Raw genomic sequence first — 14,909 nt, 5'->3', positions numbered from 1 at the left:
TAGTCTCTGTGATTATAGCCGTTGTGCCTCTCACCTTCCCTTTCTCCTTTCTCCACCGGCTCAGTGTCCCAGGATGCTGACTTGGGCGGACAAAAATGGGTTCCATGCCTTCTGGTTTTCGGATGCTATCAGCTAGAAGGGAGCAGCAGCAGGAGATGGAAAAAAGGAGGGAGATCAGGGTGCTGATTCCTCCGGCTCCCTCCCCGCGGGCACTGCCAACTCTAACGGTGCTTCTTAATTGGGGGTCGTGTTTCCCGGTGAGGAGCCTTCCCCACCCAACCCTCTCTAATCCCAGTGCCGCCAACCACTCACTCGGCCTCCCCGTCCAGGCTACTGACAGCCCCCCGAGGGCGCTGGGGCTGGACACTGCCCTCTCCCTCAGAGCTGCAGTCCATCCTGCCCAGACCTTCTTACCAAACGTCTTTATTAAACACTCCTCAAATGCACGGGGCCATCTGCTTGCCGACGGACCGCCTGAAACCCCAGGCGTGTACCACGGGGACTGTTTCTATGTGAGGTCTGCACAGCAGCTTGAAAGGGGGGAGGAGGAGGAAAAGAGAAAACAAGACGAATTCCACAAAGTCTCGGGAGTACCATAAATCCCATGCAAACCAAACTTTCCCTGAACGCATGTACTTTGACAGAGGTCGTCAGATCGAACCATCTCCATAAGACAGAGACACGGGCTCAGGGGCCCGGTCTCTCGTTTTGTGCCAGAGTAAGCTTTCTGAATATAGCTTTATTCGGAGGCACAAGTTGCTCGGTGGAACTTGGGGGTTTCTTATAATTCATAGTGGGTCTTTGTCATTTTCCCTCAAATAGGGATCCAGCCACGGGTGGTACTACTACTTTGGTTCTTGGGACGTGATAATTGATACAGTGCCAGGTACGCTGGGCTCTCCGTACATCTACTGTGTGAAGGATAATCAACCTTATAGGGATTGTAACACGATACGTCTGCTTCCTTCATTATGTAAACCGTGTGCTGAGCAGCATACTCTAAAATTGACCGACCTAAAAATAAATAAAGAAATAAATAAAAAATAAATTAAAAAAAATCTTTAAAATTGACCGACCTGGTATTTTGACTATTCAGAATAGTTCCTATAAATGGAACCCTAGACTTGTGGCCTTCTTTGTCTGGCTTCTTTCATTCTTCCTGGGTCCATTCCTGTTGTAGGAGGTGTTGCTGTTTCACTCCTTCTCTATGGCTGAATATTTCGTTGTGTGGCTACACATTACACCATTTAAAAAAATTATTATTTTTAACGCCACGTTTTGTTTATCCATTCATCAACTGACAGACATTGGAGCTGTTCCCACCTTTTGGCCATTATCAAGGATAATGTGAACATCTGTATACAACGTTTTTAATTCTCTTAAGTATATACCTCTGACTAGAATTGCTGGGTCACATGTTGACTCTATTAATATTTCAAGCAACTGCAAGACTATCTTTCAAAATGACTGTACCATTTTACATTCCTACCAGCAAGGTATTAAGGTTTCAGTAGCTCTATATCCTTGTCAACATTTGTCATTTTCGCTGTAGCTATCTTAGTGAAGTGGTGTTTCATTGTGGTTTGATTTACATTTACCCACTGACTAAGGATGTTGAGCATCTTTTCGTGAGCTTATTGGCCATTTACACATCTTGCTTGGAGAATGTGTATCCATTCTTTGCCCACTTTTAATTGGGCTATGTCTTTATTGTTGAGTTATGAGTTCTATATATTCTGACTACAAGTCTCTCAACAGGTTGTATGATTTGCAATATTTTCTCCTAGTTCTGTGGGTCATCTTTTCATTCTTCATTGTGTTCTCTGAAGCACAAAAGTAATGAAGAAGTAATGAAGTCCAGTTAATCTATTGTTTTTGATGTTGCTTATGTTTTTGGGTTTCATATTGAAGATGCTATTTCCTAATCCAAGATCATGAAGATTTAATACTATGTTTTCTTCTAAAAGTTCTACAATTTTAGCTCTTTCCTTTAGGTCTATCATCCATTTTGATTTATTTTTTGCATATGGTTTTGAGGTAGAGGTCCAACTACATTCTTTTTTAATTAAGTATTCTCTACTCCCAACATGAGGCTTGAACTCATGACCCCAAGATCAAAAGTTGCATACTCTACCGACTGAGCCAGCTAAACACCCCTCCAACTGCATTTTTAATAAGATGTATTTTGAGAGAAAATACATGTGAGTGGGGGGGAAGTGCAGAGGGAGAGGGACAAACAGATTCTGCCCTGAGCTCAAACCCTGACGTAGGGCTCAATCCCGTGACTCTGAGATCATAATATGAGCCACAACTAAGTCGGACATTTAATAGACTGAGCCACCCACATGCCCCCAACTGCATTCTTTCTGATGAGATCATGTGGTTTCACCACCATTTGTTAAAAAGACTATTCTTTCCCCATTCAATTGTCTTGGCATTTTGTTAAAAACCAATTGAACGTAAATGTAAGGATGTCTATCTGTTGGCTATCTGGGTTCCTTACATTTTCATATGAATTTTAGGATCAGCTTCTCAATTTCTGCAAAGAATTCTGCTGGGATTTGGATAGGAATTGCAATAAATCTGTAGATCATTTCCAGGAGTATTGCCATCTTCATATTATATTAAATTTTGCATTCCATTATCATTTAGATCTTTTAAAATTCCTTCCACTGATGTTTTGTAGTTTTCAGTGTACAGGTCTAGCACTTATTAAATTTGTTCTTAAGTATATTATTCTTTCCAAAATTATTGTAAATGGAATTGTCCTTAAATTCATTTTCAAGTTGTCTGTTGCTGGTGTGTAGAAATACAATTGATTTTTGAATATTGATCTTAAATTTTGCAACCTGGATGAATTTGTTCCTAATACTTTTTCAAGTATTTAAATCTAAAGTTTTACCTTGTGTGTCTGGGGTAAATACTCAAAATATTTGAGAACATTTGAATATTTGTAAATATTTAAGAACCCAAGTTATTTAATGATCCTCTTTTAATGCTTTAGAATAATAAAATAATTTAACTTCCATTTTAATTGATATTCCAATGGAAACTGAAATTATTTGGATCACATTACTGTTTCATCCAAACACCTGGTTGATATGTTGCATCTTCTAGTGATAAAAAAATCATATCCTTATTTTTTTCTCTTTTAAAAAATTTTATTTTTTTTCAGTGTTCCAAAATTCATTGTTTATGCACCATACCCAGTGCTCCATGCAATACGTGCCCTCCGTAATACCCAGCACCAGGCTCACGCCACCCCCCACCCTCTTCCCCTCCAAAACCCTGTGTTTCTCAGTCCACAGTCTCTCATGGTTTGTCTCCCCCTCCAATTTCCCCCAACTCACTTCTTCTCTTCATCTCTTTAGATTTTCCCTAAAATGAAACCAGTGTTTTTAGTTTTTCTTAGTCTGATTTATGAAATGACATTTGCTCCATTTTATCATCCTATAATGGCTGATATGTCAGATTCATGTTTTATGTAATAACTAAAGTTGCACAACTAAAGGTTGTGGGAAGCCACAACCATGCCACTTTATTTAGCCATAACTATTTTGATTTTGTACTCAGATTACTGTTCAAAAACCATAAACAATCAACAATTGTTCATTTTTAAAGGTCATAAGTAACAGTTGTAGGATTTTCCCTCCCCAATACAAGGGTGCCGTTGCATAGGAAACGGGTCATGTGTGCAGTGAGAATGTACAAAACACGGGGCAGAAGTCGTCTCAGCTTCCATGCCACGCTCCATCATCACTGCTTGTCCCTCTCAGTCTCGAGATCGAATGATTTTTTTTTTTTTGGATTATTTTTAATCTGTTCCCTGACATAACTTGACTATCTTTTACTAGGGTTTTAAGTGTACAATATTTTCTTGGCATTCAGAGACAAGTAGAAAAGCCTTAGCTTCAGGGGACATAAAGTTCTTTTCAAACAAAACAAAACACACCCAAAAAACCAAAACAACACAGAAAAGCTTCTTCAATGAATTGGAGAAAGATGCAAAAACACTTAACAGAGACTTGACATTTATTGTGCAATTTTATCTCCAACAGAACATGTGGCATTCTAGAGGTATATGAGGTAATAAAATCAATACTCCAGTTAGAACACCTGAAATAATTGGCTCTAGTAACAAATGTTTCTTATAATTAAAAATATTGAATGTTTAAAAAACTCTTATAACATTTTAAGTTCCTAAAAGAAATGTGCCTAACACTTAAAAAACAACTTACTTTTCTATATAAATTGTTCACAAAAAAATCTTGCTATTCTATATTACACTATGCATTTATAGTTTTATTAACATCTCCCTAGTGGGTATTAATGCTACACAGTACCATCAAATAGAAATTATTCATAGAGAATCAACAAGACTCCAACAATAAAAATATTAGGATCGATGGATTTGTCACAGTTTCTCCACAAGTGTTCATCATAGAAAACAGAGTAAAGGCAAGTTGGCCCCAGTGTTAGGCTGCTACATGAAGGTCCAGAGAGGAGAGACAGAGAGGTGATGCCTACATTGGGCAGGGCGGGGGCTGGACCAGTGACCTTGAACCTTTCGGGACCCATCTCACGGTCTGGCATGCCCTGTTTCCAAGAAACACAAGCCAGGCCCGCGTGGCCGTGGCAGGCTCTTGAACTTAAACACAGCCAAAGAGATGTTAAAGCCGTCACTACTGGAAAGAAATGACAGATTACTGTATTTTCCTACAAAATCTTCACAACAGTTCTCACAGTGACATCATAAATGAAATCCCTCTCTTCCAAACCATACTCATTGATTCTAAGGCTACAAATACAACAAATGGGAAAAAGTGAAAGAAACGTTAGCTAACCGATGCCCAGTGCCATTTCTAACATCTAGGAGTTCCCAAAGAATATCACTTCACTGAATTCAAATTTTTCCTTTTATATCCCCACAATTTTGTACAGGAAACCTATGAAACAAATGTGAACACATTAGCAATTTTAATTTATTCACTACTTTAAAACTTTTTCGTCTGCAACATGGAATCTTAGGTAAGTCAAGTCTTACGCAGAAACTCGGGCGGTTACCAGAGGAGGTCCTATTTAAACATCAATGTACTTTAAAGGTGGTTTTTAATAACAGAAATACCATCTTTCCCTCGATGCCATACATTAAACAAAATCCATTCCAAAGTGTTGATGGGCTTTAAGAACTCTGCTCTGACCACAGGGAAAACAGAACTGGTCACCCCGCTTACTAAGCCCAGTGATTCTCCACTGTGGGTAGTGTCCTTACAGATGGACTGGGACAACAGTAACCGCCTCGGAGGGTGGTTGGGAGGGTTCAAAGGAGAGAATGCATTAAAGTGCTTAGGAGAGAACCCGGCACATCAGAACTCAAGGACGGTCAGCTACAGTTAGGACACTTGTGAGCGGTCTGGGACGGGCCTCAACAGTTTCCCAATGTGGCCAAAACCAACGTGGCCATTTGAACTGGGGCAGTTATTTCGGAAGAGTCTTCTGAGTGGATGTCTTTTCACATGAACTTGGGGAACTTGTGACTGAACACTCAGCCCTCGTATCAGCCAGCTGTGGAGGGTCACGAGGAACGTTACTCGGGCCCCTCGTACCACAGAGATTTGGTCAATTTAGAGCTTCAGGAGGCAAAGTGACCAAGCCGGTCAATAGGTGAACCAAGTCCAGTCCTCTCAGTGTTTCCTACAACTGAACACAGCACAGAGGATGAGGGCGGCCTCTCCCAGGTGGATGCTGTCAGGTACGGCTGGGAGGTTTACACTTGAGGAGGCAAGTCCTGGTGGCCTGGTTTTCCTACACTCTACGTTGCTGGGTATCATTCCTTCACTCTCTAAAAAACATGAATGCCACTGGCTGACGGAGCAAGTAACTGTGCAGAGGGCCATCATCTGGGGAGCATCTCCCTACATTATTCCAAGGGAAGCGATTATTTTTATTCAGTACTTAGACGCTTGAAAGAAGCCATCACTATGTTTACAAAAATATATCATAATGATGCATACCGCTGTTTAGACACATTTACATCAGAGTTCTGACTCAAGCGTTCGAGTTGACATGTTTTGCCAAGAAGTTATGGCAAGTGTTGCCACATGAAACGTACACCAGCAAGACTTGCACCATATGTGCAAAATCGTTTTTCTATTACATCTCTAGAAATCTGTATATGAGAGCTGTCAAAAATTATAGATCTGTACTGTGAAATGACATACCACTGAATGAGAAAAGTTCGGTTTAAATCTTTTCTAAAAATAAAGTTATCCGAGAATGAGATCTTAACAAGTGACTGAAATCTGAGAAAAAACTAAGGAGGTAGTCAGTGGGCAGCAGGTTGAGATTCTGGAGCACAAGCTGTATGACAAAATCCAAATGAGGGCAGATTTAGGTGTGCTTTTCTGAAAATCGTGCATGTTTCATCTCACATGATGCCCCATCCATTTTCTGAGAGCAACCGGAGGGAGGACAAGATATGAAAGGTGGTAGGAAAATGTAGAAATCACGAACCTGCAGGATCCCAAGTCTATATTTTTGTCTAGACTTGGGGAGAATGTCTGATATTGTAAGAATAGCTACTGGGCTACAGAAACCATTCCACACATCTGACACAAGGAGTAGTTGGATCAAATAATACACTGTAACAATTTATACCTCTATAATGCTGATAAATCTCTTAGGTCAATGTGTTTATGGCTGATGAAGGGCCAAGAAAGATCCAGAATATAAATTCACCCACGTGCTCTACAGCTGTGAAGTAGCCGCATACACCTCTCAGTTCCCTCACCAAAGGAGAGGGCAGCCATTTTTTTGCACACACTCTGTCACCGTCCTCCTCCATTCCCTAGTAAAACCTTAGGAAACACCGATGGTGACGGGAACCTGAACCCTGTGGCAGAAACTGGGAACGCTAACAGAGAGATGCCCAGGTTTCAGGGCCGGATGAAATAACTTTCAAGTAAAAATGGAAGGTATACTCTTCCGCGTTTACAGATTTCCTCAAGCATTTAACTTAACACTGGGCTGACTAAACCATGACACTGTGAGCAGCGTACCTTTCAGAGACCATGAGAATTGTGCTTCTAGTAAAACTGCTCCCACAACATTGCTCCCCTCTGCGGCTTCCTGGCCTACGTCCTCTGACATGGGCCACGGGAGGGCTGTCCCGAGCCCAGTGGAAGGGCACCTGGGCCTTCCCGTCAGTTTGAAAAGCCGGCATCCTCTCTGTGATATCGTCTTAATTTGGGAAGTCACGAGACACGTCAAGACACTGTCACTGTCGAGGACTCTCCTGATCACCACGCTCAGGGGACACACCTCGGACAGGTCATGATGCCAAGCCACGCCCTCCGTGCCAGGCCTGGGTCCTCCCTCTCTCACCAGGGCCGTGGAGCACAGCTGCGTCCTGAGCGGCTTTAACTTGACCCATTTTGTGCCAGTGCTAAAATGACTCAAGGACGATTCTACAAGCTGACACGAAGCGAAGCTTCTAGTCACGAGCAACCTGTCCAACTGCCAACAAAAGGTAGAGAATCAACTCAAGAAAATGAGCAGCCCCCTCAGGTCTCCAGAGATCAACAGGAAGGAAGACAGAGCAGCGACAGCATCTGGGCTTCTTGGGGGTGAGTTTTTACAGTCTCGCTCTGTCGAGGGCACACCGGTCTCACCACAAATCCATCAACATCCTTTGCGAGCCCTGATCTGAAAGTGAGGTGACCATGAGGCCCCCACCGTGAAGAAGCCGGAGAGCTCAGAAAACGGCCCAGACCGCACACTGAGGAGAGGAGATGGTGGGTGTCTCCGTAGATGCTGGGCCGCGCCCCCAGGGACTGTCAGTGTGCGGCTCAGGTAGTGGCCAGGATCACAAGATCTAGACAGACAGACAGACACACACACACGGCAAAGAAGGTCATGGAACACCTGACCCAGGGCAACTGACCCGAGGCCCTGGGTCCAGGAGAGGGATTCGAACTGGCTGTGCAAGGCTGAGGAAGCCAGTGATCTTCCTGGGTCTTGGTTTCCTCAAGTGCTAAGAGATGGCCAGCATTGTGGAACACTGAAAAACAGATGCTAGAGAAATAATTCACCCAGAAGGCAGGATGGGAGGGAGACCAGGTGTGCCTATGGAGCAAAGGCTGTGTGCGACCCTGTGGTTTGGGAGGCAGATCTACCCTAGCAGCCTTCTCAGGTGATGCTAACTACAGCCAAACTGAAGGTTCCCATCACCCTCTCTCACAGCAGTGGTGCGAGCCCTTCATCTTTTTTTTTTTCCCAAATATTTTATTTATTTATTTGACAGACTAAGATCACAAGCAGACAGAGAGGCAGGCAGAGAGAGAGAGGAGGAAGCAGGCTCCCCATGGAGCAGAGAGCCTGATAGGGGGCTCAATCCCAGGACCCTGAGATCATGACCTGAGCTGAAGGCAGAGGCTTTAACCCACTGAGCCACCCAGGCACCCCACCAGCCCTTCATCTTTAAGCACGTATGACACAAGGCTACGGAGAGTGAGGGCCGAGATGCTCTCATCAAACCCCTCAGTCTAGACCAGCACAACACAGAGATCTACGACGACGCTTAGATGGGGAGACATGCCACACTTTCAAGCTTGCAGGGACAAGAGAGGAGTTTTTTGAGCAGTGGTCAAATACTGTTGCTAAAGGGAAAAAAAAAAAAGGACGTTGTCCTCAGTGGTAAGGATAACTAAAGCCTAATGCAAAAAAGACAAAGGTAACATGCTTATGGTGACAGTTTGCGTCAGACCAAGATTTCCTGTCACCAAAGGATCCTGTAAAGTATTGACTTCTCAGACCTCTGAAAACTCCTTGAAGAATCGCTTTCTCTGTCTCTTGGTTCCCCTAACCAACATCACATCTGGTCTTATCATTTCCTTTACTCACAAATATTAGCTGACTTGCCCAAAACAGGATTGAACTGTTAGTTCTTCTCACACCACCGAACAGATCAGACAAAGGACCATCTCTATAACATTAAACTTTTCAATGGATGAAACTCATAATCCTAACAAAAGCTAAAGACGGGCCTATTCCCAGGACCATGCATATAGTTGATGCTAACTATTGAACATAAAGGATAATTTACTGTCTCACAAAAAATGGTTACAAAAACCTCTTTATAAATGGATGCTCGTGAACTTTAAATGAATTTCCAACTAATTTTCAAAACCCTTAGTCATGTCTTTAGACGACATTAATAGCCTTCAGTAACTTCTGCCCACTGAGCCCTAGGCTCCACAAAGAACGTAACAATCGGATTAAATGCGATAGAGGAGGCTTCTCCCGCCAGCCAAACCGGAAGTCCTCAGAAACAGATTCTGGTATCTCCATAGTTTGTACGTAAGGAATGTTCCCAAAGACAGTAGTCATTTCACAGAAGGAGCTCAACCAATTAAACTGGAGGAAACAAGTGGGAGTGGTTTAGTGTGAACTCAGCCAGAGCTTGTAGTTCAAGGGAACTACAATGGGGGGTGGGGGTTGGGCGGGAAGGAGATGCCAAACAGCAAAACAGTTGGGATGAAACACTTTCATCAGTGACAATAAGAAACAAAAGTTTATGCAAATTCTAAAGATCTACTCAGAGAAAGACCCTCACATTTCAGAGCAATTACAGACAGGCCCATTGCATAGTTGTCAGAATGGCCTTGAAGCCGTGTGTACACAATTCCCGAACATCTGGTCAGTTCAGTGAATACCGTCAGTCACACCACTTGTTCGGTCTTCAGTGCGCCGAACAGCTGAGTGGTTAAAACTCTCGTTGCTCAACCCGTCACTTTGGCGTTGAGTCAACAAAGTCTGAGTTAAGGCTATGGAAACTGTGGGTCTATGAACCTACGAAATCAAGCATTTGAAAAGCGTTTTGGATCTTTGGAGATTTCTTGACTGACATAACGAAAACTTACTGTTTGTAAACTCCAGAGATCGTGTAGTGCCTTTCTGATCAACATAGTAAAAATTTTTTTGCGGGGGGGGGGGGAGTGGATTCTAAAATAACTGAAAAAAACCCCACCTGATTTCCAACGAATCATTGTCTAGCAGTGACCTCTTTTCTCTGGGTTTTTCAGAGGCTTTGTCAATGCTCAGACAACACAGTGTCACTTATCCTATGTCCTTGCTGAGAAGTAGGAATTCAGGTCTTTGGAAAATATAAAGACAACTTATTTGAATTAAAGTAAGAGAATGTTTGTTCGTCGTCCCTTAAAATAACTCCATGTCTCTGTCTTCTCTACTCTAACCCGGCCTTCCGTGGGGACCGGCTCTGCTTGGGAAGCGGAGCTTACGAGAAGGTTTCGGACACGTGACCAGGAGCTCCCCTATTGTTTTCAGCCTCACTGTCTAGCTAGCAATCAATTCAACGCAATTGTGGTTCTTTGCTTTTTGTAATCTCCTGAAAGCCTGTTGTAGGTCCCACAGACTTCCCAAACAACCCTAAAATGGATTTGTTTGGGAATGGTGGCGGTAGGTCAGAGACTTAAGGTTTGAGATGTGTCAAGTCTGGCAGAAGGACGTGCTTTGGACTCGCAGGTGAGGGGAACAGGATGTGGACAACTGGAACTCGTGAGAGGACCAGCTGCTCCAGTGTCAAGATTCTGTCCACTAATCCCCGGACCCATCCTGGGAATTTTTATTGAAGACCTCATCCTGGGAAGCCTGGTGGTCGATCCCTTCATAGAACGAGCCGCCGTTGTGCAGGAAAGTCCCCACCGCCCGCCCCTGCCGGGCGTGCCCCACGGCGTCGCTGAACACTTTGTTTATCTGCTCCTCCGAGGGCATCCACCAGTCGGGATTGGAGGTACAGTGCATCCTAATGAACTCTGTGGGAATATACACAACAATAAAGAGAGAGAGAAAAACAGCTGGTTTTTGCAGAAGAGGACGGACAGGCTGCTTACACATTTACAGAAGCTCTACAAGAAAAGCTTTATGGGAAATCCAATGTAATGCTATGATGATGTCACTTCTTAGACTCAGCTGATTACATGGAAGTCGTCTACTCTTGTGCAAAAGTAAAAAATCACGTGAAGCGAGAAGGTGATCCTCTAAGGAACACTGGCTAGTGGAATGAAAGGCAGATCTGATTTATAACATGGACTATACACCGTGGAGACAAAGTCACGGTGCATTTCAAACCTACATCGGTATCTGCTCACATCTTTAGAATTTTCGGTGTTTCCGGAAACAGCAGATCTCACTAGCATGGTGTTCTTTGACCAGCTACTGATTGGCAAACTAAGTTCCACAGGATGACAAAATCTCAGGGGCTGAGAAACTGCCTGGATTTTGGTTCAGAAGAGGTTTCCACCTCTTCCACCACGTTCTTTACATGTATTATAGGTCATACTTATTTCTCTGATTGGGATATCCACACATGTACTGACAGATATTTCTTAAATGAGATTTCCTCTAAATATTTATTTTCACCAGAAAGCAATTAGCATGCCCAGAAGGGTGAATGTATAAAAAGGAACCAAGACTCCGATGAGACAGACTCAGCCTCCCTTTGGGTCGAGCTCACGCGATCCTTTCTTCTGTTTTCTCAGGGGGTCAGGGCACGTGTAGGACTCCTGCCTCGCTATTTTGATATGGACACTTGTAAACTGAAGTGAGCATTTTGGGAAAAGTTCTGTCAAATTCCTTGCTTTTTGCACAGCTGACAAGGTGACAAGGTGACTGTTAATTACACACCGTTTCTTCTCCAGCCCTGCTCCCTCTACAAGACAACCAGTCTGGTTGTAGGGCTGGAACTGTCTGAAATGACTGGGTGAAATCCCGGCCCTACTTGCACTTAGAAGAGGCTGATGCTGTTCAAGTACCCAGACCCCAGCGATCTCAGGAACTGAACCGTGCCCATCTCCACAGGCAGCCTCTAGCTTAGCAGAGAGCCAGGGACAGCCCCTTCGATTCTGTGCCTGATGTGAGAGCCTCGCTCGCCTCACCAGAGTCCCAGCCTAGCTGCCTTACTCAAGGGAATGAACAGTGTTTACTCAGCAACTCATCCTGCAAAACTGCTGGAATCAGATGGCTTAGCTTAGGGGGCAGGCCTGGGAAACACTGCAGGATAACTCCCTAGTCCTCTTCCGTACCCCTCCAACCCCTACTGTATTCAGTAGGTATCCACTAACTGCTGTAGTTTCCCCGTCTCTGATCCCCCACTCCTATCAACACAAGGAAATACGGGCTAATGGATGAAGACGCCCTGACCCCGCACCTCCGGGACCGTGCTGCTCTGTGACGCCTGTCCGCCTCCACTCTCCTCTCGGTGACTGCTGCTGACACAGGGCCTTCTCTGATACTGTGGTACAGACTACTGAGATCTCCTTCTGTTACACAGACAGGACACGTCTTCACAGGCCCTCTTCCCCCTAGGGTCAAACCACCTTCAGAAGCGGTCAGCCTGGAGTTTGGTTCCACACCAAAGCACCCCATTTTCCATCACTAAAGTGTCCAGTGTCTGAAGTTTCCTTGGCTGCTCTAATCTTGCTTACCCAACACGGACCTTCACCCCGGGAGCCTTTATGAAAGGAATCTGGGTCACAGGAAGGCCCTAGAAGCTCAGCTTTGGGGACAAGCCTATAAATGTCTGGCCCAGCTGCCCCCACACAGACCACCACTGTTTTCTGCCTCTGTGTTCTCCACCCAGGGGCATCCTCCACCTGGAGGCCTGTAGGTGTGGTGCCTAATGAGGCTTGAGCTGGAGGATACGGATGCTGATTAGCCCACCTGGACTCTACCCGTGTCACAGGGGGTCAGGCGACGTTCTCAGGGCAAGGCATGAGGGTTTTGGGGTGTATGTTAATCCCTCAGTTTCACTCACTCGCTGCTTAAAACGTAAAACATTGAGTAACAATTTCTGGAAAGAGATACAGTGGTGAGGCCTCTTGTCCTGACTCCCTTTACAGGCCCCAGAGCAACTTTGTGGAGTACAGTGTTCCCAGGAGAGCCCCAAGCTCACAGATGTCTCTTTTACTCTTGGGGAAGTAACTGTCAGCTCTGATGCTGTTGAGGAATGAAGGAAACTGTGGCGAGTTCGTTAAGACAGATCCTGGAAATCCCCATCACCCACTGCGAGTAAGCGGAATTTTCAGACTGGCCAACAGGGGGTGCTCTGGATGCCTAGCTGATTGAGATGCTTCCATTCCAGAAGGTTCCCTCAAGGCCGGGCCACCTGCGCTAAAATCACCTGAGGTGTGTGTGTGGGGGGGCTATGATGAGCAGCAGTGCACGCCTCCCCCTTCTCCAGCTCCAGCCCTGCTCAGTCAGAAGCTTGCAGTGGGCCTGAGGAATTTCAGCTGCTAAGAGAGTCTCCCTGTGCCTCAGGCAGACTACTGTTGCAGAACACCGCGGGCATCCCAGGAGGGGATGCTGGAGTGTCCTTGCTGTACACCAAGGCCTTATCAGCAATAATGTCTCCTCACTGTGCCTTCCTTGCCAGGAAATATTTTGCTCCCCTGTCCAGAGTAAATTTTTTCCAACCAATAAAATTACTATTGAAATATACAGGTTAGAACTTGAGCTTTTTGATACGAAATTTTTCAGGTGTGAACAGTGTTCCTGTTGGCCCTCGAATGCTTCTACCTGTCTGAGGCTGTGTTTCTCTGCACCCGCTGAACCAACTGTCTGCCTCCTGACCCTCGTCCTCGTCCTCTGCCTGGCCTACCAGTGTGGGTCAGCTGTGAAGTCATCAGCTGCTCGTACTGAGGAAAGGTACCCACAGAGCAATATTTTTAATAAAGAGACTTTAAAAAGACTAACAGAATAAAGTCTGACTGGGCAACAGATACTTTAGGCACCCCAGTATTCAGGAAAATTAAATAAATCGAAGGAGTTGGGGGCAAGTCCTCTTGAGAAGGTAGCTGGGGGAGGGGTGGGGGGCCCAGGCTGCAAATGGAAACGAGGTCTCTCATTTTCCTAATGCTTAAAGAGCTCCCCATCATCCCTTCCTCTGTCTGATCCCCGACGCTCCTGGTTGGCTAGATGGGGCCTTCTGTGGCAGCAAAGAAAATCGGAATTCAAAGCGTGAGACATGAGGTGCTATGCAATGTTTATGGGCCGGGAAGTGAGAATGCCAAGGCTAAAGCAAACGGAGATTTTTTAAAGAACTTCTCGATACCGAGTAGATGGGCCACATGAAGCCTATAGAGGTCTCAGCGGGCAAAACCAAAATACAGTCAAGGCTGAACACTTGCAAGGGAGAGCCACAGCCAATGCGGTGAAATGAGATCACAGATGGCGACACTGAGCGGAAGGATGCAGTACCTCGGAGGCATGTTACTTTAACTGGATCCAGAGGGCGTCTTTCAGGACCTGTCTCTCCTGACTGCACTGACCTTTTCCTTTTCCCAAGGCCGCATGAGTACTTAAGCTCATCGGTTGTGAAAACAAATCTGATGAGATATCGAAGGAGCCGTCGCCCGTCTTTCTTGGAAGAATTTACAGCCTCGTCCCACTGTTTGCTCGTTATGTAGACAGGATAGTTGTTCAGCAGCTGCTTGCTTCCCTGGAAAAGCCAAGTATTTTCTCATTACCTACTTAGCCAGCCAGCGAGCTGGCCAGCCGGTGGAGGCGATCTCTGTTTCAAAGGCAAACACGCTTTTGAACCAAGTGGCTCGGCTGACAATGAACCAGGTATTGAAGAGCACAGGTAATTGCTCGCACTCAGAACGGGCACTTTTCAAATTACATTTGCATTTTCTGTAACAAGAGCCAATGAGGTATAATGAACACCTTTGAAAGAGGAGCTATTTATAACTTGCATTTTAACAGGTAGGTTAAAATGTGTCAAGATCCAATGACAGGGAACACTATTTAAATATAACCCGTAACTTTCCCTTTCAATCTATTCAAATATGCAAAAATGACTTTGAAGAGTGTGATCAAACAGGTCTCTTCAT

At 44.8% G+C, this 14,909-nt stretch overlaps 1 protein-coding gene across 1 annotated transcript in view; it reads right to left on the bottom strand.

Moving 5' to 3' along the window:
• Positions 1 to 10,052: 10,052 nt before the first annotated feature.
• The window catches only part of LOC111149078 (BEN domain containing 4), a 30,884-nt gene continuing 26,027 nt past the window's right edge, over positions 10,053 to 14,909 (bottom strand). The window contains 2 exon segments of the mRNA XM_022505985.1: positions 10,053 to 10,832; positions 14,275 to 14,515. Of these exon segments, the coding sequence (XP_022361693.1) occupies positions 10,615 to 10,832; positions 14,275 to 14,515 (459 nt within the window). The 3' untranslated portion in view covers positions 10,053 to 10,614.

Source organism: Enhydra lutris, unplaced genomic scaffold (assembly GCF_002288905.1).
Source record: "Enhydra lutris kenyoni isolate GAN:26980312 unplaced genomic scaffold, ASM228890v2 scaffoldscaffold21, whole genome shotgun sequence".
Taxonomy (NCBI): domain Eukaryota; kingdom Metazoa; phylum Chordata; class Mammalia; order Carnivora; family Mustelidae; genus Enhydra; species Enhydra lutris.
Note: the sequence above shows the minus strand (reverse complement) of the source record. Positions and strands in the feature narration are given on the sequence as shown.